This window comes from Antrostomus carolinensis, unplaced genomic scaffold (assembly GCF_000700745.2).
Source record: "Antrostomus carolinensis isolate BGI_N321 unplaced genomic scaffold, ASM70074v2 scaffold14306, whole genome shotgun sequence".
In the NCBI taxonomy this organism is placed as follows: Eukaryota; Metazoa; Chordata; class Aves; order Caprimulgiformes; family Caprimulgidae; genus Antrostomus; species Antrostomus carolinensis.
In genome coordinates this window covers 18,820-46,553 of record NW_010321274.1, presented here as the reverse complement: position 1 = coordinate 46,553, position 27,734 = coordinate 18,820, and the positions used below count along the sequence as shown (strand labels likewise).

The 27,734-nt window shown below is 39.4% G+C and overlaps 1 protein-coding gene across 1 annotated transcript in view; it reads right to left on the bottom strand.

Moving 5' to 3' along the window:
• Positions 1–1,387: 1,387 nt before the first annotated feature.
• Positions 1,388–27,734, bottom strand: part of LOC104526430 (dystrobrevin alpha) — a gene marked incomplete at both ends in the record, with an annotated part of 39,667 nt that continues 13,320 nt past the window's right edge. Inside the window, 9 exons of the mRNA XM_029085428.1 lie at positions 1,388–1,484; positions 4,631–4,744; positions 6,096–6,211; positions 8,711–8,798; positions 15,037–15,129; positions 15,742–15,819; positions 21,437–21,526; positions 23,428–23,508; positions 25,654–25,662. Of these exons, the coding sequence (XP_028941261.1) occupies positions 1,388–1,484; positions 4,631–4,744; positions 6,096–6,211; positions 8,711–8,798; positions 15,037–15,129; positions 15,742–15,819; positions 21,437–21,526; positions 23,428–23,508; positions 25,654–25,662 (766 nt within the window). The remainder of the gene's footprint in view (positions 1,485–4,630; positions 4,745–6,095; positions 6,212–8,710; positions 8,799–15,036; positions 15,130–15,741; positions 15,820–21,436; positions 21,527–23,427; positions 23,509–25,653; positions 25,663–27,734) is intronic.

Sequence of the window (27,734 nt, the reverse complement as noted above, 5' to 3'; positions counted from 1 at the left end):
CCCTTCTTGTTGTCTCTGACCTCCCTTGCCAAATGGGCCTTGGCCTTCCTCGTCACATTTCTGCATGCTTTGGTGATGCCCTTATATTCTTCCCAAGTGGTCTGTCCTTGCTTCCACCTCTTGTACACCTCCTGATTATGTTTGAGTTTTGCCAGGAGCTTCTTGTTCTTCCGTGCCGGTCTTCTCCCTGCTTTGCTCGACTTCTTGCGCACAGGGATGCATTGTTCTTGAGCCCGGAGGAAGTGATGTTTGAATATTAACCAGCTCTCTTGCACCCCTCTTCCTTCAAGGGTCTGATCCCATGGGATTCTTCCAAGAAGGTCCCTGAAGGGGCCAAAGTTAGCTCATCTGAAGTTAAGTGTGGCGGTCTTACTTACTGCCCTGTTTCCTCCTATCAGAATCCTGAACTCCACAATCTCATGGTCACTACAGCCAAGGCTGCCCCCAACCTTCACATCCCCAACTTCTCCTTCATTAGTTGATAGGACAGCAGCACTCCTTTCCTTGTTGGCTCTTCAACCATTTGCGGGAGAAAGTTATCATCAGTGCTTTCAAGGAGCCTCTTTGTTTACATTTGACTTGCAGTGTTACTCCTTCAGCAAATGTCAGGGTAGTTGAAGTCACCCATAAGCACCAGTCTGTCCTAGAAATGCACATGCTTTTTGATATCTCAATTTTTAACTGAGTTCCTTTGTTGAGGCATGAAAATGACCAAGTCTTGTTGGGGAAGCATCTCTAAGATCAGAAGAGTTAAATGTGGTTGTAAAATGACACATCTGACAGAACTGGCAACTGAATGGGCAAAGTTAAAGGAACTAATAAAACCAGTTCTGTATACTGTCAGCTGGAGTAGATCACAGTATACAGTGCTGAGCTGTTTTTCTCACAGTTATTAGTTATCTTGTTTTATGTGTTGTTTTTTTTTTTTTTTTTTTTTATTTGATATCCTCAACAGAGAAAACTATAAAAATACCTGAAACTGGACCACAAAATCTTTTATGTTTGGACATTGTCAAATGGTTGATCCAGGGACTGCTAGCCTGAAATCTGGAGATGCAGCCAAATCCTTCTGCAAATGAGCAAAACAGGACACGCTGCAATATTGTTCAAGAGATTGTATTAATTTTTCAATCATTTGGAGCTCTCTCTCATGTTCTATCCACTTAGCAGTGGGTGACAATGATGACGCAGTGTATTGCAGGAAGAACATTATTTGAAACCCCTGAATTGAAAGACCAAAGCAAAAAATAGAAAAGGAAGGAAACAAAGCCAAGTGGCTTTAGGTGGAATTAGTCAAGTTCTGCAGAATTCTGTGGTCATATCTACTCCCTCTCCTCTCTTGCTTCTCTGCCTGTTCTCTTTGGTATTATCAGGTGGAGCTCCTTACCTTCAGCAGTTTCATGAGGCCTTCTAACTGAACCATAAGCTCCCTTCGGCTTTCTTGGAGAGCAGACATCCTCTGTTCCAGCTCATCCTTCCGCTGTCTGAGAAGCAAGGAGACCCGATCAGAGCTTACCCCTCACAGCATCAGCAGCTTTTAACTGCATTGTTTCCCCAGTCTGAACTATGAGGCACAAGCCTATAGACCGCAGGAAAGTAAACGCACTGTATGAATCAGCATAGATCTTAGCAACAGGGCTAGATGAAAGCTACATGAGTTCCCTCATACTGAGAATATTCATGGGACTGAATACGGTGATCAGGAAAAAGACAGACACTGACATAGACCCTTCTCCAAAGAACAAATGAAGTTCAAAGAAATTAGTGTTAAATTTCCTCGTGAGAATGCCTGGCAGTTTTTGTCTTTGGATCTCTCTAGTCAATAACCTCACTAGCTGTCGGGAGAAATTAAAGCCATGCCCTGAAGGACAGGAGATTATAGCAGGGGCACTGAACAGAGTGCGATACAAGAGAAGATAAGAGTTCAGAAATTCAGCCAAAAAACCTGCTTTGCTTCTGTTTTTTTCTGGAAGCAAGAGCAAGACTATCACATAGTGGAGATGTAACTGCCTGAAAATAGCTCTTCAGACTTGGAGTCCAGTGCTGGTCCTATGACAGTGTGAATACTGAGCCATTCCAAGTGTGACAGACAGTTTGTGCCCACGTAAATGGGAACAGCTTTGATTTTGCACAGCTCCACTGCACAGCATGGGGGTTCAGCACTTGCACATGTTCAATCACTAAATTGTGCAAGAGGTCCCCAAATAAATACAAAATAAAATTGTTGCCTCCTGGAAGCTATGCTGTAATTAACAATATTACTGTTGAAAAACATACATACTAGATATATTTTACATACTACTGTGTTGCAAATAACATAAAACCCCTATGTTGTTAGCCTTGTACTACCTGTAAAATATGACAATTTGATCCTAAATGAAAAAGCACCAAAGTCAATGGTGACTTAAGACCAAACACATTTCCTGTATTTAGGGAAATAGGAAACCCTGGTTTTGAGCCTTCTCTGTAATTGAGCAGTTACTGACCTAAACAACACTGATTTCCACAGGATGCCTCATGTGTGCTCTCTCTCACCTATATAATAGGATCAGATAGCAACATTGCCAGGTTGTATTTACTCTTCTGGAGGATTAATCTATTTTCTGTTACAAATTGTGCTGGCCTTTTCTTTTCCAGGCATGTAATGGTTGGAAATGCTATGAACTGTACAAAGGCAACTGAGTTTAGGAAACTGCTAATAAAAATAAGACACCTTATCCATGTAACTCAAAGTGGCAGGTCCTAGCACAGACCTCTGCTGGGTTTTAGATTCATTCTATGGGGAGAGAGAACCCAAGCAGTGTGAGATGTACAGACCGCTCCTCTGCCTTTTTTCTCCAGCTGTACTTCAGAGCAAGTTCTTGGAAGTAATGAGCTTTCCAACCTGTCTCCAAGACAGCACTGGTAACATGAAGGAATGTTGTGTTCAGAACCCCATTTCAGCAAGTCTGTAGCACTACAGCAGCTAGTTAAAGATGCTGGGACAGGCACTCAAAACACAATTTACAGATTCCAGCATTCCTTAATATTATATGAACCAAATTGCCCTACTGCCCTAATCGCTCAAAGCCCCAAAAATCTGTGGGGTGGCAGATATAAATCAGTGCTGCTGGTCTGAGTTCTGCTGTTTTATACATGATAAGAACAGCCTTCTGACATCTTAAGTGTCTAGGAATCTGAGGTGGTGTGAAAATTCCACAGTAAATCAAAAGCCAATCTTTTGCCTTTCAATTGGTGAACATTTTAGAACGTATGCAAAGTAGTACAGACCCACAGATTAGAAGTTATTTTCTGACTCTGACACTGCATACTAAATCAGAAAAGATATCATAATTGAGGAACTCAGCCTCACTGCCCTAGAGACATCCCATGCCAGGAAATTCAAATAAGGTTATTTTTTTAATATGTGTAGCAAAATTGAAAAGAGGGAAAAATTAAGAAGTCAGTCCACTAACACTGCACAAATTATTTTTTTATTCTCACAGAATGTCACTTGCCTGTAGATATATCTAGAAGTAATTACACAATGAGATCACTCATAGAAATGAAGAAACTAGATTGTCTCCAGATTGGGAAGCAAATGTAATTATTTGTAAAACAGAAAAATATTTTAGTGTGGAAAACTCAATAATAAAACTATACAGTATTTGTAAATAAAAAATAGCACAATTTCTTACAGTAATTTCCTTTGGTTATGAATAAGACCACTAAAATAGTACTTGTGTGAGGAGCATCTAAGCGGCTAAAAATGTTCTTTAGTCTTCCCATGAGAGAACTGCTCTGTGGGGGAGGATAAAATTTAATCTACCATTGTTTCACTGGAAAGAAAGTCTTTACACTCTATTCTCTACTCACGTTAAGTGTTTTGAATGGTTGTTATTGGATTCTCTGGCTCTCACAACATGAACTTCAGGACTTGCAGGGAGCCTATGGATCTGGGCCAATGACAATTGTTCTTCTTCAATGTGATATACATGGCAATTAGTATATCCACATAAAGTATCCTAATTAACATGCAGACACATCTATATCAATGTTTTTAGCTTGGTGGGATAATGGGAGAAATGATCCTCTAAATCTTCAGCTTCTGCAGATGATGTTACTCCTCACTTCCCACATGACAAGGAGGATCATTCTGCAGCCTGGTTTGCACCAGAAGAAAACTGAGTTCTTCTTAGAGTTCAACACATGGGGGAAAATTCCCTAAAATTTCACATAGTATGAAATTTATGTTTACATAAATGAAAAGTCTGTGTAGAAGCATTTGTTCTGACAGAACGACATTTTTCCCCATATAATCAATTGCATTTGGACAAGGCTGTGGGGACTGATTCCAAATGACCTATGGGCCTAACTCTGCACACACTAATGCACACGCTTAATTTAATGTAGACGAGCAATATGTGAGATTCCTCATGCATGCTGTTTAAAGCAAAACCAGGACAAAAGCATAAGCTCAATTACTTTTAGGACTACAGCCTGCACTGAAAATGGAGAAAAAATATATATTGTGTTATATACTTAAACTCCCTCCAAAACCATAAGCCAGGCTTCTCTCTTATTTCTTCTTTTATTGAGAAGCACTGGCTGGCCCCAGTCATTGCTGGAGGTTCTACTACTGTGGACTCACCTCAGGAGCCGGAGCTCTGCAAGGAGGGTGGGATTTTGTTGTGCCTTCTCTGGTGTGGGCTGAGACGCTTGTTCATGTTCAAGTCGCAGCCTCTGGATTTCCTGTAGGATTTCTCTTGGGGAGGAGAATAAGCAGAGGATTACAAGTCAGTAATTTTCCACAAAACCATCTCACTGGACATTGCAAGAGGAAAAAAAGTGTGACTGTATGTAGCTCTTCATCAAGTGGATATCATGACTGGGCTCCAGCCAACAAAAGAAGCCTTCAGCACTGGGACAGCTCTCTGGAGAGTTTTTTAATAAACTTGTAGGATTTCACCATAAAGGGAAATATTTCTTAAAGACTCCCAAAAATCAAGAAGTTGTTAAGAAATAGCAATATGCTTTATTAAATTGTTCCCTTCTAATTCTTTCCCATGAAGATTTCAAGCATCACATGAACTTCACAAAATCTAAAATAGTACCTGGCCCCTCTTGAGAATCAGAGAAAATATTCTGCACTTAAAATACTTTTCGTATAAGTAGAGATCTGAGAGTGGCGAACAATTCATGGAGAATCCCTTTAATAAGACTTGTCATGGCTGGCTTGCCAGCCCTAGAGCACTATCAAAAGGCTAATACAAAGCTTTGCAGCAGGTTAAAACCTTTGTTGATTTTTTCTCTTCACGTGCTGGATGGCAGACGGTTGGGAGGCAGCCTCAAACCATGAAAGACAAATCAAGACTGGAGCTGGTGGCTCATTACATGGTGACAGAAGGCATTGCAGAGTTTGGAATAGGAAACCATCTGGTCTGGGCTGGCCTCTCTTTTACAGTCCGGCAGTAAACGCAGAGCTCTGCTGCCATACATTTCATGGCATCAGGCAGCCTGATACCCAGGGCTAGATCCTCTGCTGCTAACAAACGGGTGCCACTCCTTTTTGGGCCTGGCTGGCCTATTTCTCCTGGACGCTCTCTCTCAGTCTCGGTCACATTTGTACCTAGTGTCACATTTAATCAGCAGCCTAACTCGCTGATCTGCAAACCTTTCCCTGGCAGATTGTGCTCTGGAGAGCTTTAATCATCTTTTTCACAAATAAAAGCAGGGGAGCATAACATCACCAGTGTGACTGATCCTTTTATCATTTCATGTTATAGTGCTACAGAGGATCCAATTCAAAGCTAATCTGGTTTTGAAACAGGACAGGCTTTTTTTTTTTTTTTTAACTCTTAACGAACAGCTGCAAACCGTAAAGTGTCAATAGTTATATCACATCATTGAACAGTACTCATTAAAAGCTGTGGATTTCAAAGCCTTTGTCATATTTAGTGGACCTTTATGTGCCCTGTGCTTTTTGCAGGGGGAGGTGTATGTGCATGTATAAGCACATTGTATAAGAAGTAGGTGGTAAAAATGTAGGTGGTAAAACAAACAAACACATACAATCTATGGGTCTGAACAAAACCAGGTACTTTGCGGCTGCTTACCGGTTTTTATTTTCAAGCTCTGCAATCAGCTGCCTTTGTTGCTTGTTTGCATCAATGGTGAAGGAGATATCTGCTGCCCCTCTCTGCTGACCCTGTTGCTGTTGTAAAAGAGAAGGCTACATTGAAGGAGGAATAGTCAACATGCACCATGAGTTCAACACAGATCTACTCTATGAAATCTGCTTACAGAAAATGCAGTACCAAGCCTGTCTGCACTAAAAAAAGAGCATCCATGTTGTGCTCATAGCAGTACGGCTCCATTGCTAGTAAAAGCAGGGTAAGTGCTAGAGTAAATAAGACTCACGTGTTTACCACCCTGTCATTCATTGCTTCAAGGAGCTTCTTCTGAACCAGTCGTAAAAGGCAGTGGCACTGCTGCAGGCACAAAAGGCTTCCTGTAATATGGCTCTTAATTTTGATACTACAGACAAAAGGAATACACTGAAGCAAAAAACGGCGTTCCTCTCCAAACAGAGGAGGATGTGTTTCCAGTGCAGTGACACTTACTTCTCTTGAAAGTATAGTTTCACTTTCAGTCTAAAGCTGTACTCAGTTTCCAGTCTGGCTGCGTGGCCCATTTGGCCAAGTTTTCCTGTACGCTCTGGTGATACTTCAGGAAAGCTCTTTCCTCAGTCCTTCAGGTACAGCAGAACCGTTTTCCCCCAGTAAAATTAAGTGGTAACTAAACTATTTGCTACCAAACTAGGCAGTGCCTACCACAGCTTCATTGGACTACACTCTTTTTTTCATCAGCAATAACCAAGTATTGGTTTGTTTGTTCACACTCCTGTATTTCAGTATTGTATCAATGTAGAACAAGACATTTAAAGTTTCACTGCTATCAAAGATATCCATTTATGTCTAACTCCAACCTGAAAGAATCAGACATTAAAAAATACTCAGCTGAGTCACTGCTGTGATCTGAGTGTTTCTCACTGTAAGAGCCCTGTGAAGTGTACCTCTGGAGCCCGATTTTATGTGATACCAAGCATCTCCTCCTCCAGGAGGTGGCACCTTGCAGGAATGGACCCTCAGAAAGGATGAAGATACATATCAGTGCTAACTTTTGTTAGGACTGTCTGAGGGGACAGGACAGTAAATTATGCCTGTAACCATTTACTATTTTTTCTGCTACGGGCACATTTTCCCACTAACACTCCAACCACAGGGAAGCAGAGGAGTACATAAAGAAGAACTGATACACGCTGGTGGACATCACAACTGATACAGAGGGAACCAGGATCTTTATCCTGAATGCCCAGCTTTATTAATACATTTAATCCTTTAACAAAACAGAATGACCATCAGTAAAGCTTTAAAACCTTCCACTGTGCTCCTAATGTGGTGCCACTCTCGTGCTTGGAAAGGTTTTTGTATACAGAAAACAGTTTTCCTTCTGTCTCCTTTGTTCAAAGAGCACAGATGGATGGCAAAGGGAAATTCAGTATTTTCCTTCAAAACAGCTCTATTTAAAAACTACTAAAATATTGTTTCCTAAGTTTCCCCAAATATCACAGACACATATTATATACAACTGATTTCTACCTGTTTCTAGTCAGAGACATTATTAATGGGAAATCTTGTTCCCATAAAGAATTATTTTCTTTCAGAAAGAGGACCATCACCCACAGGTTGCCTTAAATTTGAAACACTGGGTCACACCTCTGGAAGGAATTGATTTGGGCTGGGCTGTCAGATCAGGAGCACCCATGCATCTCTCTCTTCCCCTACAGCTGCAGGCAGTGTGAAATTTTCCATGGCAGAGAGCTGCACGGGGTGGCAGGTTCACCTGCACTGCCTTCACTCAGGATGAATGTAACTCCACGTTTTTACACGTAGAGCGGTGCCTGATTTTGCCCTTTCAATTGACCTTGCAGTATAAATCTCAGTGTGAAAATATGCTTCCTGGCACTCTGGACCCGCTGCTTTTCACTTAACCATCATTTATGGTCCCTTGTTCTATTAAATGTGCTGAGAAGGAAAAAAAGTAACTAGGCTGACCTTATTTGTGCCATTTAAGATTTTATATACTTTGATTAGGTTCCTGCTTCATTCTCTCTAATTCCTGAATATAGTTAGTGAGGTTTTAGCCTGTCATCACCTTCTATCTTGGGATACATAGAGCAGAATAATCATTGCTGTGAAATGAAAATGGGAGCCAGGGCTAATGCAGGGGGTCATTACAGTCATCCTGATGAAGATCATTCTTTAAAATCCTCAGCACTTAGGGCCCTAGTGGCCATGATATTTGAACTAAAGAGTAAAATGGATTCACCACCCCATTTTTCCACTGCAGTAAATCATTAACCTTTAACCAAAGCTAGTCCAGACAGTATTTTCTAGTCTTTCCTGAGTTCAAGATGTCAGATTCCTTTTGCTGTAATTGTTTAAATACCATTGCATTAGTATATAGATTATATGCATTAGTATGTGGATTCTTTGGTTTAAATGGACTGTGTAAAAATGTTATTACTAAAGCGTAACAGCATCTGATGAAAAGGATAGGGAAAAATAATTCATTAATCATTAAGACTGTCAGATGTAATTTCCCTGATCTTGCCAAGCCCCTGGAACATGACAGAAGGACAGTACCTTCCTTTTATTAAAACACTTACTGAAGAAGAAGTTTCTGCTGCCAGCCTTGCTGCATACCTGGCGATCAGCTTATGCTCTTCATCCAGGCGACTTGCGCTGTCGAGCACGCTGCTCGGGGTTGGAGGGGAAGGAGGGAAAACATGTTAATACACAGTAAAAATGACCATTGCTCTGTCACACTGTCCACTCACACAACCTCACTACAGAATTCAGAAGCAAAATGTTGCCACATTAACAATGGCAGATGTTAACTGAGCAAAGGAGAGAAGTGGGAGGGTAATTTCCCTGGGAAGATCAGCTCTAGGGGTCAGGCAGCACCTTCCCTTAAGGGCAAACAGCAGTGGTCTGCAACTCCTGGCCAGGGCCATGCAAGATGCAACTCGCATTCTACTCTGTCCAAAGAGAGTTGGGAGGCGGTTAGGACCACCAGTCAGCATTTGTTTTTACTTCTCAGCTTTGTCATATCACCTAGAAGAGCAATTACTTTTTGGACAATGGATTAGTGGGAACCTCAGTGTTTGCTGAGGTTGGTTTCAGCTTTGTCAGATTTGCAACAGAAAAGACTATTTAGGAGGGTTTTGTAGGGCACTTACCAAGGCCCCATGTACCACAGTTTGAAACCACTGATCTAGGAATTTATAATCAGACTCTTATTGGTTTCTTGATATTTGGGAGTAAGATTTCAGAGAATCACATAATGGTGCATCACTGATCCCAGACTTGGACTGACTTTAACCTGGAGCCAACTCCTGCTGCCAGGATGCAGAAGTCTCCTAGCACCAACTATAAAAAGTATCTGCGCTGGTCACATGCACAGAATCTCCAGAAAAATTACCATTTTTTACCAAAGGGTAAAAATTACTGCAAATTTTTACCAAAGGGTAAAAAATTACTGCAAATATGCGGAACTCCTTTAAAATGCTGCAATTTATTACTGTATTTTTTTCTAATGACATCGAAGGCAAATATTTCTCTCAGGTTAATCCCTTGCCAGCTGTCCTTATTTTAAATGGAGGCTGTTATTTAGTCAGATGAGCAGGAAAAAGGTAATACAGTAAGAACCTTTACTATTTCTACATATCTAGAAGCTTGCAGAGAACCACCAAAGCTAATAAACTGGACAAAAAATTAAATATGAAGAGGACTTAGTTGACCCTGAATAATCCTGCAATTTAGAATCCTATATACAAGAAAAAAAACTGGGCCCCTAAGAGGTGAGGAGAATGTTTTGTCATGTGGAATACAAGACAGCCTGCAGACTATCCCAGACAGAGGTAAGTCTGACCTCTTTTCTTATGCCTGATGTTTTGGCTTAAGGAAGACAGGCACACGCCTCTCTGCCCATAGGCTCTTCAGGGCATGCAACTTGTTGCTGGAGAATGAGCTTCACGTTCCAAAAGAGTGAGCGAGGGTTATTTTGGGCATGGGCATCTTGTTCTGATTTTTGCCAGAAATTAGATCTTGAACTTGAAAAGCCTTCTAGATGAATATGGCACTTGTGCAAAAAGTTCTGCTTTTGAAGAATCAGCCTCTTAAAAAGGAAAAGGAAATATTTCTCAAAATTTTCTCAGTGAGTTCATATCCCCAGGTACCTCAGAGAACTACAATGTACATTTTTTGTTTGGCTTGATGAAGTCCACTGGGATTTTGAATGTATGTTTGAAAGATGAATAGCAGTTGATATTCATTGATCATTAAACTAAAGTTGGGACTCATGTGGATTTGTTATGGCTTGCTGAGGTAAGGGAAAAGAGACAAACATCATCTTTTTCTGATTCTGACAATAACCTGTGAGACCACAAACATGAAGTTTAGAAAAACAGTAAAGCTATGAAAAATCAGACCCAGATGGGTTTTGTGTAAGCTAAGCTTGTGCTGCACTGCACATAAGAGTTCTGGTGGTAGATGAACACTGACTTTTTGGCTTTGTTTATGTTTAATTTATTCTTTTAAATATATAGCTTAAGTCCATGCTTACTCAGATTCTTGTGGGATAACTGATTTACTTTCTGAAAAGACCCAAGCTAAAGGTATTTTTCTAAATTTATACAGTTCTACTTCTTACATACTCATGCTTACTGTCCTGGTATGCCACCCAGAGAAAGAAAGGGGCAAGCAGCTCTTGCAGACATATAAAATTATGCAAATCAGGTAATAAGTGTTACTTTCATGACTGTATAATTCATTTTCAATTTTTCCATAATCACTAAAACATCACATTCTAACAGATGGCTGTGAAAACAGCAAACATTCAGCATCAATTCTCCTTTTTACAACAATGAGCAACCATATTATCCATCCTGGAAAAATAATGGATTATGGTTCCACTTCTTGACATTACACAATCTGCAACATAGTTCTGAGATGTGAATTAACCCTTGAGACAATGATTTTACTGGATGAACAAAGTCACTGCAGCTTTTTGATTCTTACTTGCTATTTAATGTCTTTGATACATATTTATATGTAGGTGGATGTCATAAAATAGATGTAGCAGTGTGTCAAATTTGGTCTATGAATGCCACAAATCACTGGACCCAAAGCTTTTAAAATTAATTTTCAATGTGTCAAATAAAATTAGTTCTGGAATATACCTGTTCTATGTGGTCATTAAGCACAGAGGTATGCACAGCAGCATTAGCCTTGACTGCCAAGACTTTTATGTCTCAGAGTTCTGATTTGCCATAATTCACTTGTTTTACTCCAGCAACTTCACAGACAATGATACAGTGAAATACAAGCTTTAAAATATTATGAATATGCGTGCAGAATTTGGTACCCTCAAGAGAATGATTCAGGCATCTTTTTGAAAGAAACTGAACAGCCTGCATCCAAATATCCTGCTGCTGATCCTCCTTTTCTAAAAAAGTTAAACAATGCTTTAATGCTGCTTTTCCACTAGTGACCATTTCTTTAAAGACTTTATAATTATTAGCAATAATTGGTCTGGCAGAATTATTATCATTCAGATGTAGAATGAATATCCAATATCACCACCAGTACAACAGGACTTCTTTTTTAGGCTTTAGTTGATCTGTGTAGTATTCTACAGCCTAAAGGAGAGTCATAAAAAAGGGATCTCAAAACTGCAGGCAAAGGATGAAATATATGATAGCCTGTGAACAAAGGAGTAACACTGGAGGAAATCTGCTATGTCTCACCACAGTACTACACAGTATAACACTAAAAAATCAGAAAGTAACTTTCTACAGAGCAAAAATAACCTTCTACTTATATTTTATCTTACTTTCTTCTGCACCTGGAAAGAAAAAGATGGAAATATGTGGAATTAATATTCAAAACTAGGTAATGTCTCTAACTTATAGGAACAAAAAGGAAAACTACTTGCAGTTAAAATTTCTTTTTTAGAATCAGACACTGAAGATGAACTAAATTAAATATCAAGTATTCATGTAACATTCTAAAACATAATTTACAATTATGCTAACCAAAACATCTGGCTAAGCGATACTTCTTCTACCCATACAGTTACTATAAATAATGAATTAAGTCTTTCTCTTGTTTCTTAATTTGCCCTGGAGTATGCGATTCTAAAAAACTCTCAAGTAGCTTATTAGCCTGTGAGGGATAGAAAGGAAAACTTGTACTTCTAGTCGTGGTATCAAATAACTGCAGATGAAAAATAAAGATTAGCAGTGAATATTAATTAAATTAATAAAAGACCCCCAAAAGATAAATACTAGCTACACTTAAAACAGAAAAAAAGGAACACTGAGCTATACTGGACTATTATTAGCTACTACAAATTAGCCTGAGTGAGTATTTAAAAACCCCCTTCATTTGTTTTGAAGTGCTACTATACATCTTTTAAGATAATTTTAGGTGTTATGTTCACAAAGTGTTTCTGTAAGTTTTTCTTGCAGATGAAGGTGCAGCTACAATCATTTCTCTTTTCATCTCAGGCTGCCAGTAGCACTTGAAAATACATAATGGCACGTATGGGTATGTACACACGGCATTTTGCAGGCAGACACAACAGCTGAGCTGGCTAGCTGCAGCCTCCCTTAAATCAGAAGCTCCCTCATTATGGTTAACTACATGCTTTACTCAGGCTACCAAAACTTGTTAAGCTGCCGGGTGAACTAACTTGAACTCGGCACCATCCTAACACAGCTGTGTGGGTTTTGAGCAAACTGCATCCAGCCTCTCTGGAGCATGGGCAGGAGGAGTTCACGTTTCCTGAAGATGTCACCCCAGGCTGTATGAGATGCAGCAGCTGAGCCTCTGGCTGAGGCCTCTCCTGGAAACTGGCTTCAGGCAGGAGCTTCAGGATGGTAATGTTCTGTTTATTCTTCTTGTCTTTACCAAAATATAACCACTCACTTTCTCTACTACCAGTCGCATTGCCCCAAAGCAGAAAAATGGCAATGCAGCAAGGTTTGATGCATGACTAAGACTGCTGTCCCTCCTGGTTACGTTTCTGTCAAAATCTAATCGGTATCTTATACAAATAACTGAGATTGTTTCTCGTTGAGGATGCTATGACAGAAGTTATTTAATGTCAGTAATCAGATGTTATGTACTACACTTTGCATTGGTTATTTAAACAATTAAAAGTCATTATCAGTCACTATTCATCCTTCAAAACTAAATTTGAAGGATGTTATGGTACATAATTTCTATGTGTGAATTTAGATACAAATGTACTATGACTTGGTGAGGTTGTCTCAAAAGCTTGAAGGAACAGGTTGGAATATACTGGATAAAATTTAGAGGATGAAGATGGTAATGATGAGGCTAAGCACTCAAAAGGGGATCTAACTGGTGGTCCTCACTGAAGCTAAATGAATTACAGATGTGGCATCAAAAATGCCATGCCTGGCAAACCGGCCTTGACCAAAAATTACTCTAAACCATGTCCATTCTTTGCTCGTCTCTTGAACAACTTTATCAAGTAAGTCACTCGTGGTAGGCAGGGCCACATTTCTTTCTCCCTGTCAATCGAGACCGAGTGGAAGTGTACTCCTGTCCTCAAACACAGATGGGCAATGACTGCGCTACACACATGCCCCCAACAGCTTTTCACTGCCATGGGGTAAATATTACTCAGTAAGCCTGCTTTCTGGAAGTTCTTCTCCAGGAATGAACTGCTCCTTCAAAATGCTTTTGTTCTGAAGATGGTTTTCACTTTCCTTACTAAAAACTGGTTTGCCTTTTTTTTCCCCCCACTGGCACATTCCAGTGGGCTACAGAGTAGAGAAGCAGGTCCAGAACAATGAAGGCAGACTTTTCTTTCTACTGGGCATGGCAAATTACTACCATTTTCAATTGGAGCTACACACAGAAGTGAATTTCATAAGACTACAGAGAACCATTGCATTCACCCTCCCAAATGAAGTTCCTTATTGCCTTCTCTACATATAAGAGCAAATGGAGAGTTTCTCCTAGCCTGGGAAATATTCTGCAACAGCAGTACAGGAAACTGAAGGGTTCGTGATAAGCAAAAGAAACCTCAGAAGCATAGTTTTGTTAGGAACACTGCAGAGTTTTCTGTTCAGCACCACATTTTCTAGGGCCATACGCTAGACTGCTCACCACCTTGCTGGTACAGGGCTGCAAAGTCTAGAGTTTTGTTGTACTTGGAGAGGTGAGTCAGAGAGAGCATCTCTGCTCCCCGGAACAGCCTGCTGTGATGCCACCACCCACAGGTGCTAGGACAGCAGGTGGGTTTAGTAGACAAAGCTCTATATTCACTCCAGCAGAAATAATGAACTATGTTCAAGACATCCATTTAAAAATTTGTCATATTTGAGTCTGAATGAAAGATAAGGGCAAATTTATATTCAAGATTCAAACAAAGCAGAAATCAGGCAAATTTAAAAACAATGCCTGATGTATGTACAAATTGAAATGAACTCCTTCCTTCACTAGGCTAATAAGCAAATTCCTATTATTACTGTTATCATTGTTTACATACTATTACCATTCCTTACCTTCAAGGTAAGGTGAAGCTACAAATTATATATCACCTCAAAAATTATTACCTTGAAAACACAGACTTGTTAGTCATCACTGTATGAAGATTTCTGTACCATCATCAAGTCCTGCACTGACTAAAGCATGGTATTCCAAATCAATTTACACAGCCATTCTTAGCAAAGCAGTTATTTGCAATACCTTGCTACTTAACATCACTAGAGAGAATAACAGCAATTGCCATAATCCATCAACTTTGGGAGGACATACCCCATATTCATATGCATTCCCTTTAAGTTAGTGCTCATAAAGAGCTGCTTCAGCTTGTAGCCAGGAGGAAACAGTGAGAGCATCTGGGCAACCAACATCCCTTTCCTGGGTTCCCCAAAGGTGCCAAACCTGCACTAACCGTGCGGGGTTGCTCTGCAGCATGTTGACATACAACCCAATGAGCACATGTTCATCGGCTAGCCTGTCTGCAACATCCAGGCTGTACTGTAACCTGAAACGGGGGCGGGGAAGAGAGGGTGCAGTCCGGACAGACAGAGGGAAATAAACAGAGAAAGCAGGAGCAAGTGAGATTGTGAAATGGGAATTTAGGAATGAATACTTAAGTGTTCTTAGGAAAAAAAAGTGCAGAAATTATTTCGTTATTATTGTAATGTATATGTTAAGTATTTAATGGCTTAGGATGGTGGAATCCAACTCGATTATAGAGCCAGCCCTGGAAATCAGTGAGATACCAGATCAGGCCAGGGACTGAAGCTTGACAGTACCATTTATTTCAAGAGTCAGTAGATTGTAAGGTCAGCACTATTTGCTTTAATATACTATGTATTGTACATATACATTAAATATACATACATTACACACAATATAAACATACTGAAATCACAAGTTGGATTTGCTTGGAAGTGTCTGATCAAGACCTCACGCATCCAGATGTACATAAATATATCTGAACATGCCCTATTTAGCTCATTGGGTTAATTGGTTATCACAATTTTATCATGAAAGATGCTTAAGAACACATTAAAAGCACGAGGAATAGACGAAAAGGTTTTGGTTTAGGTGTGTTAGTGCAAGCTATGAACATATTTTCTCTTTAACTTACCCTTTGCCTTTCAAGAAAGCTGGAGCAGCCCTAGCCAGCAGTTTGTTCTGCTCTACTTCAGTATTCTTGGAAGGAGAGCTAGTTAATAAGACAGGAAAACTAAGAAGAGTGTAAATAGCACTGTCTGAAATTCACTATATTCTCTACAGATCAGAATTTGGAGAAACCAATTCATGCCCTGGACTGAATAAAAATAACAAAAGAAGCTTTAAAGAAATTTGAGAAAACTTCAGGAAATTCCAAGTCAGGAATTACAAGTTTTCCCTCGTGTTCTCCAAAAGCAAACTATAAAGCCTTCACTACAGAAAAAACAAACAGAATGTGTTTCTCTCACAAATGGAGAGCTGAAGGCCTGTGTAGTTTCCAGGTGGAGTCCAAGATAAACGTCATCTTAAATGCAGCTTTCAAGCTGGGAAAGCTTCACCAGAACAGCTAAATTGTTTTTCTCCATCCACATTTGCCATAAGACAGCTTCAATAATCTATGGAAATATGCTTATTTAGACCCAGTGATGGGATACATCAGTTTAATTCTCAGAAGTACTGTTCTTCTGTTGATTTGAAAAAATATATAGTTCAAACCCACCTTTTTTTTTTCCTAATTACATTATTTAATGGATTGTAGTAATTGCATCTTTTCCAATGCTAAAATATCCATGTTAGTAAGATAACACTGGCTAAAAATGAAGAGATCAAAACGTTAGTTTTTCTTTCATGCTGCAGCATTTTTGGTTTAAAAAACAACAAAGCAAACCAGAAATTTAACCTTCTTCTTTTTAAAAATTATTCACCTTTATTTTTTATTTTGTCTACTGATACTGTAAATGTCTTTGATCAAAAGATGGGTGTGTGAGCATGTAGGCACCTGTGCATCTGGGAGATGTGTGTGTATATGCAATGATGTTGTACAAATGTGATGCATGATAAATGCGAGCAGATGTGGCTCTGATGGACTGAAGATCAAAAACTTTACTGTTAGGACAAAGAAGGAATTCAGTAAGACGAGGTGCATGCCATTCCCCTCCTTTTGAGAGGTCGAGGTTGGCAGCAGGGTTCCAAAAAGGATGGTATTAAAGGGTGTCCTAAGAACCCAAACCCTGTTGATTTATAATAAATCTGGAAGATTGCTGAATGAAACAGTATTGCATAGCGAGGAAAAATGCTTATTTCACACTTCTGTGCCCATTAGCGTGCTACTTCTGTGCGTTGCGGTTCCACCGAAGCAACATCCACACATTTAAATATGCTCCATGCCATCCAGAAGGATATGGCTTCTACCCATGTTTTCGTCCCAGTTACAGAAGGAAAATGCATTCAAGGGGTACAGGGTGTGCCATTTCAGCCAAAAATGTAGCGTTCAGTTCTTAAAGTAAAGATTAGTAAGTTGCCACAATGGGAGACTAAAGACTCCAGTGCAAATTTTGTGCTTTGCTTTCTAACAGTGCACGTCTCCTCTACCAACCATAAGCTCTCCCCTTCTGTGCTCCAGAAGCAACATATTTTGGATGCAGGGACAGGCAAGCAAAGGTTACTCATTGAGCAACTGATCTCACATCTATCAATATCCATTTCCTTCTTAGTTGATTAAGCAAACTTGAATCTTCCAACCTCTTCTTAGGAGTTATGTTTTCTACGCTTTTCTGATATTTAGGTGTCTCCTCTGCTCGTGCTGGTTAGCATATCTGTCCTGTGCTGTTGCCTTACACTGGGTGCAAACCTCCAGGCAGACGTCTCCTCCTCCAGGGAATGAGTTTTAATGGCTTTCCACATGATGTCCCAGTCAGATGTAATCTAACCACCATATTGCTAACTTCAATTAGTTTGTGGTTCACTGCAACTGCTAGGTCCTCTGCTAAAATATTTCTGTCCATCCAATTATGCTCCATCTTTTATCTGATTGTTTCCTTCCTTGCTACAGCACTTTTCACTTATAATTACTGAGTTTCCTCTAACTAATTTCAGATGATTTGGATGTCAATTACTACCATTGCAATTGAGCTAATTTTTTAATTTAGAAACTGCTCTCCAAGCAGTCCTTCCCGTAACTATTTCAACCTCTGTACCATTGCATACACACACTCAATTGCTCCCACTAGGTCATTACAAGAAATAGCGCATAGTGTCTGACTTAGGATAGCCTTCAAGAATCCCAGCTGATATGTCCTCCTCCTAGAATGACAGCAAACTTTTGAAAATGTAATTGCTGATTTTCAGTGTTGCTCTTATACTGATTTCCCCCTGTCCATATTTCCTCTGGGTACTTCTCTGTCATCTGAGACTATGTGAAAAGTCCTTTTACGGTCAACTTGTATCATATCCACTGCTTCTTTTTTACCTACTGTCAATGAAATAAATTAGTTTGATTTGACATAATTTGTTCTTGATAAATCCGTGCTGGTTATTTCACATTGGTTCATTATCCTCCAGGTGCTTACTAATTCTTTCATAATTTCAGTATCTTTGGATATCAAAGTTAGGCTGTCTCTTGTGTAATCCCTTCGGTCTTTGTCCCCATTTCCGCCTTCAACCTTCCTTCATTTGGAAAGGCTGTCATTTGCCCTTCTTCTTCCACATCTTCCTATATCCTCCACATATTCCCCAAAATACAGCTAATACTTCAGAGACTGTTTTGGCCACAGTGAGTTTCTGTGGGTCCTACCAACTGGAACATATATTTTAAAGATATACCCCTGTTAAAATGGAACATTTTGTAAGATGCCAAAGAATGCTTCCCCATCCAAATTAAGAGACAAAACCTCCAACTCTGAGCAGATGTCTACAAAGATGCAGACCTAACAATATTGGTGTAAATATTATACCCACTTTAGTATCTACTTGGCTACTAAACAATCAGACACAGAAACCTTTCCTTTAGCAGGCAGAACGTTGCCAATGAAATAAGGAGTTGTTGTTTTCTTGTTCTGAAAACAACATATGAAGGCAACATTCAGTTCAAGTCTACCACGCTCCTTAGAGACAGAAATGTGGACAACAGCAGTAACCACCACGTCTTGCTCCAAAGCTAGCTGTTGTCCAGAAATCTGGCCTAATCTCTCACTATGCCCAGATAGAATATCTAATTCTTTTTAGCTGTTCTGTGGAGTTCAAAGAAGTCACCAGCTACTCTGACTCAGCATGAAGTAAGATTCAATTTCTCCTTGACTATGGGCATTTGATACCGTAGTGCATTCTTTCTATCTGCCACAGAATTGCCAAGGAATTTCAAGTTCATTAGAATGCGCTGCATCACTTCATTGATTCCAGTTTATTGCTCCTTTACAAGAACGAAACGTGGGAAGGCTGAGAAAAATGCAAGAAAAAAAATGTTCTGTTTCATCTTATTCCACCTTAGCCCTATAATTTGATATCTTAAATAAGATATTTATTAAGAAAGAGAAAGAGATTGTATCCATTACTACGGTAGCTATGTACTTTAAGGCAGCACTGACAGACTGGATCTGGGGAACAAGAGAATCCAACTACGGAAGAAAACATTAATTCAGGGTATTGAGTTTTTCCTCTTGACTGGACAGAGGTTTCTATAGTGCTCAATTTACCTGTTTTGACACACCATGTCTAATTCATTTGGTTTGCAAGGGCATTACCTACTCTGCAGCAATATTCCCTTGTTCTGCTGCCCTCTAGGTAATCAGAGATCACAAAAACAAATGTGAGATTAAAAACTGAATATTAGCTACAGTAAAAAATTACAAGACTTGTGGTTTTAATTGCAAATTAGCTGTCATCACAGTAAATAACTGTGATTTGGTATTTGGGAGAAGATCACATTTTTTTGTTTCTTCTTTTGTAATATAAATGCTTTAAAGTTGCTCTTGAGCTGCACAGAGCATATTGTTGGTGTCCATTTGCACACTGTATGTATTTAGAAGAAAGGTGCTTGTAATTTTTAGGCCAACCTCCTTGTGAAACACTCTTTTGGTGGCTTAAACTAACCAAAGCAAGCAGAGAAATTTTAAAGGGATTTTGATTCTGAAGTGGCTGGAAGAAACTAAGAAGCACCTCAGGGAAAGCTGCCCTTCTTTGAGCTTTGGAATAACTGCATACCTACCCAAAATTGGTGCTTCAGATGCAACTAAACTGCAAAGAATGTATAATGTTCAATCTCCTTTCAGCTGTTGCCCAAAATTTGTCATTGTATTTACTAGTTATCAGAGATCTTTTCTCTAACAAGATTCTTCTTCCCAGTTCATTTCCCTTTTTCACCCATGAATCCAGAAATGAAGATTATCTTGTGCTGAACGTGTGACAATATATCCATTTCCAGCAGCAGAATGACTTTGTGTGCTGAATTCAGCATTTCTTGCTGCAGGGAGAAACTGCTTGTGAATGGTTATGTTCTTATGTGAACACAACTGGCTGAAATAAATACCATGGGAACGCTACAAATGACAGTCTGTGCCAATTCTCCTTTGCATAAACAGTCTAATTATATAAAAACTTTCTTTAAAGCTATCTGAAACCTCTGGACTAGACTGCAACACAAATTAAAGTAACCATAAGTTGTCTGCAGTGAAAACACAGCCAGCAGAGCTTTTAGCATTGATTATGTTCAGCTAGAAATTTTACTCTGAGTTTGTACAATTTTTATTATAATATGAATCATGTAGCATTTAATATAAAATCAGCAGAATTGCAAACAGAGCTGTCAAAGTCTGTTTCTCTGATGTACGAGAGGATGAGCTTCCACTAATGAGGCCTGATTTTCCCAGGGCAATAATAATAAAAAACCCTAAAAGAATGTATGAAGATACTGTTATTAGTGTAATACAGATTGAAGAACTTGGCATTTAGCAGGAAAGTACCTTGGTCTCAGTACTTTCTTATTGAATTATAGCTCATGTTCATAGATTAATCAAAAAAGAAAAAAAAAAAAAGGTCATGAGACTCCACAGCAAAAAAAAAATGGGGAAACTGTTTTTTTCCAACTAAAAAAAAAAAAAAAAAAAAAAAAAGGTCATGAGACTCCACAGTAAAAAAAAATGGGGAAACTGTTTTTTTCCAATTGCGTATTTCTTTTATGCAGAATGAAATAGGCTCTTCCTTTAGGTCACTAAGATAAGAGGGAATGCTGGAAAAATGGTGCAGCAACTAGAGGCATTGGTCCAAATCCAATGCTCACTATGCAAATGTGAATCCTTCAGTAGGATTTAGATCTGCCTTCTCTGTGTCCATTTTGAAAAGCAAAGCAAAGGGCCTGGGGAAGGTTATTGGCAAGCGATGCTGACTGTAGAACAGTAACCACCAGCAGCAAGAGCCATGGAAGAGGAAAAGGAAGCTGGCTGTGAGACCTGGAGTTGTTTCCAGCCTCTTATGCGAGCCTCTTTCATTCCTTTGTTAAGAATGTAACAGGTAAGTCACACACTGATGATGAAACCATAAAGATGTAGTTTTTTCATTTTCAAAAACAATGTTTCCAACTTCCACTAGATAGATTAATATTGATCCTATGTGAAAGGGTAAAATGAAAGATTTGAGCTGCGCAGAAGCAAGAGAAGTTGGCAAAGCCCACAGCCAGCAGGAAGTCTATTCAAAGGACTAATTAGAGCCACAGAAACCCGCCAGCCCACCAGAGCCTTCCTTAAAGAATATCTTTAGTAGTTTAGCAGAATTGCTAATAATTTAGTGCAAGAGCTCCAGAACTACGGCGATTAGTGGGTTAGTGCTCTCATACTGACCGTGAATTGTTGTGCAGCTGATTTACATAGAGCTTTATAAGAGAATGCTCATCAGCCACAGGACTGGCTGCATTTATACCCCCAAGTAACCTGAATGATTCAAACAATGAAACCTTGTTAATATCCCAAAAAGCATACACAAAGAGGAGTGTGTTCAGAGTGGGTTTATTACAATAAATGCAATTTGCAACCGTTTAGAAAGGATACTGACTTGACAGTTTGTAGGGTGCTTTTTCTTTTGAATAAAAAGATGAAAATTGAACTTGTAAGAGATGAAAGTAAAAATAATTATAAAAAGCTGTCAAACATGAAATTCTGCTAAGGCAATGTAACAAAAGTTACAAAACTTTTAATATAGAAGCAATATAACTGCTTTACATATCATGGTACTGTTAACTCTAAAAGTGCCAGAACTGACTGCTGCATCATGGAAATGTTTTGCTGTATAAGGATGCCATAACATCCATTATAAGGAAGTCTGGGTACCTATGGTTCAGGGAGTTTTATTGTCTCCTGCTTTCAGGGGATTCTCCATCAAGGAGTTCTTCCTCTAGGAGAAAAGGAATTTTAATAGCTCAGGAATCATTTACATTTAATCCTGATAGTTACTAAGACAGACTGTTGAACTACTGAAGAACACAAAAGTAAAACAATCAGGAATTTTTCACATGTAAAGAAAAACAAGCAGCACAGTAGATAGTGCTGTGATTATTACTGCAGCTCCCTGGCCTAAATGGCAAAGCAAACTTTTGTTGAATGAGCACAGGGACTTGGGGATAAACAGAAGCAACAGCTACACTCTCAAAGAGCATCGCTCTTACCTAGCTGTCCTGGAGAGGCCACAAATAGATTGTCCTGCCTTGCCCTGGCACATGCAATTCTATATACACCAACAACAGAAATGAATTTGCATTTGCAGTCTCCCTGTCTTGTATAGGCAGCAGATTGGGTCTTGGGGGCTGCTTTGGGACTGGCTTTCAAAAAACATTTCAGTCACACCCAGCAGCTACTTGCATTAAGATAACACTGAGAGTTTGCAGTTTATAACTCCTGGTAACAAAGTTCCTAAATCAAAGTAATGGTAAAACCTCTTTGACATTGCAGTATGGTACACTGCAGGTTTGGTTTTGCTGTTAAAAAAATGTAGCCATGCATACCCAGAGACGGGGTCTGGTTATTTGGGAACACTGAAGCACCGACACTTGCAGCAGGAACCAAGCAATAAAATGCACCCAAGGAAGACATATCGCTCATCTTCCCCGATACAGCAGGAAGTTATTTTTCTATCACCTTCTCCTCCATGTGCACTGGTAAGCTTACATAGATCGGGTGAAACAGCTAGCAAATGTTTCATGTGGCCATATGAACCAAATACTGAGCCAAAGTGTACACACTCAGCAGCAAGCACCTTTTCTTTGGGATTAATGTTTCTGATCACTCTTCTCTGGTTTGTTTGTTGAAGGGTCACCATATGTCAAAACTAATCCTCTCTTGCAGCCTTTAATGAAAATCTGAAGGGTTTAACATGAGTAAGGATGTCTTGCTATATCTTGCAAGTATGAACACATTTTCTCTTTGTTTATATCATATCTTGCAGTACGATGCAGGCATTCCCAGTAGGCAACATGTCCCAGTTTCTATTCTCACAGTGCTGCTACAAAATGGCTTCTCCCCAACAGTCCATTTTTCAGCTGCAATGGGAGGGTGCCTAGGTTGCACATGAGCACTTAGTGGGACATAACAGTTCAAATGAGAACTGAAGTTCTGTGCTCTCTTGTGAGGAGCTTTAGGTGCCCTAATGCCAGCTCTCCATCTAGATAACTTGGTATCAGTCTAAATTAACCAAGGCATTTTCTGCTCATGTCATGTTAATTTTATTTTGGTTTTGATTGTGTGGTTTTTTTGGTTTTGTTTTCTTTTCTGGGGGAGGAATTGAAAATGGAAATCTCCATCACTCTCATATAGTGGTTTAACTTAGAGTAAGAACTCACCTTCTGTTTGCAAAAGGACTTCCTGAGGGAACAGAGTGGGAGAAGAGTGTGTCGTTCATGCTGGTTACAGGTCGGGGGGGCCTAGAAAAAGGCAAAATACCAGTTGCATTAATTTTCAACAGAAGAAAATTCATCAATACAACAGTATTTACAGATAATTAAATGAGCTTCTTGGTTGAAGTAACATTACTACTGGCATCTTTTGCTTGAAGTAGCAACAGTTTCAAATCAAAGATGCTGTGTTTTTAAGCAGAAGTTGATAAAAACACACTGTTACTTAGGCTTGGAAGGAAATAATGCTTTTGCGTGCTCTGACGTGAGTTCTAAGCAACTTGCTTGATTTTTTACTCCTGCTTTGGCAAAATAACCACTATGCCATTTTTCCTTTCCAGAGCCTGTAGTCCAGAGTGCAGTCACTGCTTCCAACCAGCAAGGCTGAGCACTGGGCAGCATGGAGGTCTGCAGGGGGTAACTGCCAATAAATGATACATCTTTTCATGAGGTTATCCCTGGTGCTAAGCTCCATGCTACCATATCCACACAGTGGCCACACTGTACCCATAGCCCTCAGTATCCCACAAAATACATGTAGTACTAAACTGGTTTAACTGCAAAGCTTTCCAACTGGTATATCAAATCTGCAAATCAAAATTTAAAATAAGTATCTAGTTTAAGAGGACCCATTAATAATGAGGGGTTTATTATTACATTCTTCATTTCCTGCTCTTACTAAAAATGAAATGAGAAGGAGTATTTCCTCTGCTTTTATTGTCTACTCTTAAAAAAGTATTTTGTGCATAATTTTTCCTTCTGTATCCATTAAAGAGAAGTTTCCCCTTCTTAATGGACTTCTTATGAAACATTGGGCAAAACAGAAAGACACTCTGGAAAAACTAAAACATATGTTATTAAAATCACAGGGTTTTCAACCAGATATGAGCAGAACCTGAAGCCATATATAGTTCAGACTTCAAATTGCCTAGATATCAAGTTGGTTAATATCCCCTTTAAGCTCTGTGAAAGATTTGTCTTGCTTTCTGAATTCTTTAGATGCGCAAATCAAAATATAGTAGCCAGCTGCAAAATATTCACTGGGCTCTAATTGTGCAAGACAGCCAGTCATCCAAACCATTTGCAAGAAATGAAGAAAGCCAGTTCTGCACAGAAGTGAACTACTACTGTATGTTTTCTTTCTGATTTTGTAACTGTTACAAAACAAGCATAAATATGGTCTTTGACAAGTCCAAACAGATTTCTCAGCATGAAAATACTACACTGATTTTAAGAAGTTTAAAACTGGGAATAGAAAGATGTAGGATTTGGCATGATATTTACTTATATGAAAACACAGTTTTAGCCTAACCCTGCACCTGCAGACCCACATGAAAAACTCCAGTTCTGGTCAGTCATTAATTTAAAGAAGCAGCACTTTGTGCTCTATGCACTTATGGAGAAGTGTTTAATATTATTTTTCATGGACTCCATCAGAGCTAGGAAGAGCCTGGATGAGGCCAAGATCAGAGCCAATCCACTGCAAAGGTCACTGTGGTATGAGCCTTGAAATACAGAGATGTGAAAATAAACTTTGAGAGTATACTTAGAAACCAATTTTATTTAATGAGTAAGCTACCAGTATTTTGTTGCCTAGGAATTGTAAACTGGTAATTGATGTAGGAGAAATAGTTCACACTAAATACATGTGACTACTGCATTTTTCCTTTTCTCAATGCAATCACAGCCCAGTGAATGCATTCAAAAACTGATTGGGCACAGGCCGAGGTTTCAGAAAGATGGGTCCAACCCTGGGCTGTGGAGTCCTGAATAGCAGAGCTGAAGGGAGGAGAGGCTGGTTCTCAACATCGTCCCAGGGAAGGAGGCACAAGGAATGCTCCCTTGGCAGAGCGTGGGCTGTGCTCTGCCTTGCACTCAACCCATCTCTGCTGAGTGAGTAGGAAGTGGGTATGTGGCACACACAGACTTCACCAGATCACCACATACACACTTCAGGTTAATGTCTTCTCTAAGCTTTATCTCAAAATAGGGGTGGAAGTGAAAGTTTCTAACCCTTAAAAGAGCTCTTCCCTTTCACTGACTCTGTATTCAAAGACAATTATTTATTTGGTTCTGGACTCTGATAAAAAGTTAAGGATTGGCAATAATGAGATTATCACATTTTTTCCAAGCTTTTTTCTTCCAGTAAGTGTACTAAAGATGAAAAATACTCACCAAGTATCTCTTTTGCAGCCAAAATAAAATGGAAAAGACATCATTAATTAAATTGTCAGTTTAATATATAAGGTCTAAGTAATGCATGGGACATACTCCACTGCTATGACCCTGATTCTGCAAAAAGCATGAGAGTCTCTATGCAAAAAAGGTCATTTACATATGCAGAGTTACTCTTGTGTACAAACGTCTAAAAACTCCAAGGCTTTGCTAAGGTTCTGTGATTAGCATTAGTTTGTCAATTCTTCCATGAAGAAAACTGCTGTTAAACTAATCTGAACTTTCCCAAGGCAAGTTTCTTAGTGGCTGATGCCCACTGTCACATTCCTCAGGTTCAGCTTGAATAGCAAATGCATTTTGAAACATCCATATATGGCTGCATGAAGTGATAAGAACAGCAGACTTTATAGTAAAGCAAAGGAAAACTCAGTTATTGACTAGAAATGTATATTTTTCTGAGGTTACTTCTAAACTTCTGGATCTGGAAGTGAGTGATTAAGCTTTCTGATAAAAGTGAGCTGATGATACTCAATCCTCTTTCCTCAAGGAGGCAGAAAACACAATACTATTGAAATATGCTACATAATAAATGCACGTTATGGCATAACACATACCCACAGTAATAAACCAAATTAGATAAGAGGAATTTTCCAAAGTGCTTCATGCTGGTCTAACCTCTTTGCACTGATGTCAAAAATAATGCTCCCACAGGCTTAGATAGAAACAAAGTCAGGCCAGTTCAAAATACCTCCATTATGAGCTCTAGACGTGTTTCTTGCTTAATTGAAAATTTTGTGTGGCACCAATAAAACAAAAAACCCATGCAATCTTTCTGTCTGGTAACACTCAGAGGTGGAGGGATGATGAAAAGGAAAGGCTGTATAGTAACGCAGGGAGTACTTGTCCCCATTTAAGCTAGAAGCTAAGAAAAGGATACTATTTTTTTGCCAGAATTCTTCAATTTAATGCACATATAAAATCCTTTTTTGCCTGGATTCCTGTCCAGAGCTGTTTCTCTCAACTTCCATTATGTTTAAAAATAAAAATCACATCAGCAAGAAGATATTCTCAATGAGGTACTGTAGCATATCTCTTCCCTCCATTAATGTATGTGAATTATGCTGCAGATCATGCTACCTCCACAACTTACAGGTTTTTCACTCATGTATCATTATAGCCAATATATAGTGCCAAGTTATATTGCCTTCAATCAGTGAATAAAGAGAAACTCCATCATAAAACAAAATAGCTGGTGGTTCATTCTCACATCCAATTACTTTAAATTATGTCTGTACAGTTAGGAAGAAAGCAAGGTGTTAATTTCACAGCAAAGATTTGGAACAGATCCTGCTCAATTATGGTACCTTCCCCTTGCCTTGCCTAAATGCACTTAATCCATCACAGTAGCCCAGTTTTCACTACCCATTATCTTCTGACATAGCCCCAGGCCTTCGAGGGCCTCCAGCCAACAGGGAACAGAGGCTTCTCTTTCAGTTTTCATGCTCTCTGTCTCTTTCTATGTCTCTTAAGGATGGCCAAGATCTGCCCTGTGAAATTATCACTGACTTGACGGCAGAGCCAGGCTTTTATACGACACACAGCAGTGGGGTAGCTCAGTAGATCCATCTCCAGATGATTTTTTCCAAAGAACATCATCTTCCCATTACACTTCCATAAAGAGAGGCATGGGTTTTAACTGACGGTAAAGTGCAACAGGGATTTGGCACTACCTATCTGTTAGAGACACCTCACGCCTGAAGAGCAGAGCGCTCTTTTGCACCTTGAAAAAGTTCTGCTGTAACCACATGAGGAGGACCATCAGCATGATTTATCTTTAAATGTCAGGTAGGTTAGATGAACTTCCTAGGTGTCACACAGCCCACAATGGCCAGCATGCCCTTGCTCTTAAAGATACTACATACAAACATTCAGTACTGACAAAAGTAAATACATACAATAATTACAGACTGGAATAGTTCCAGCAGGCAGTAACACAGATATGCAGCACACAAATACAAATTTAACGGCTGCTGTCTGAATGCTTCAGTCAGGGCACCTGGGAAGGTGGTTAAGAAAGATAT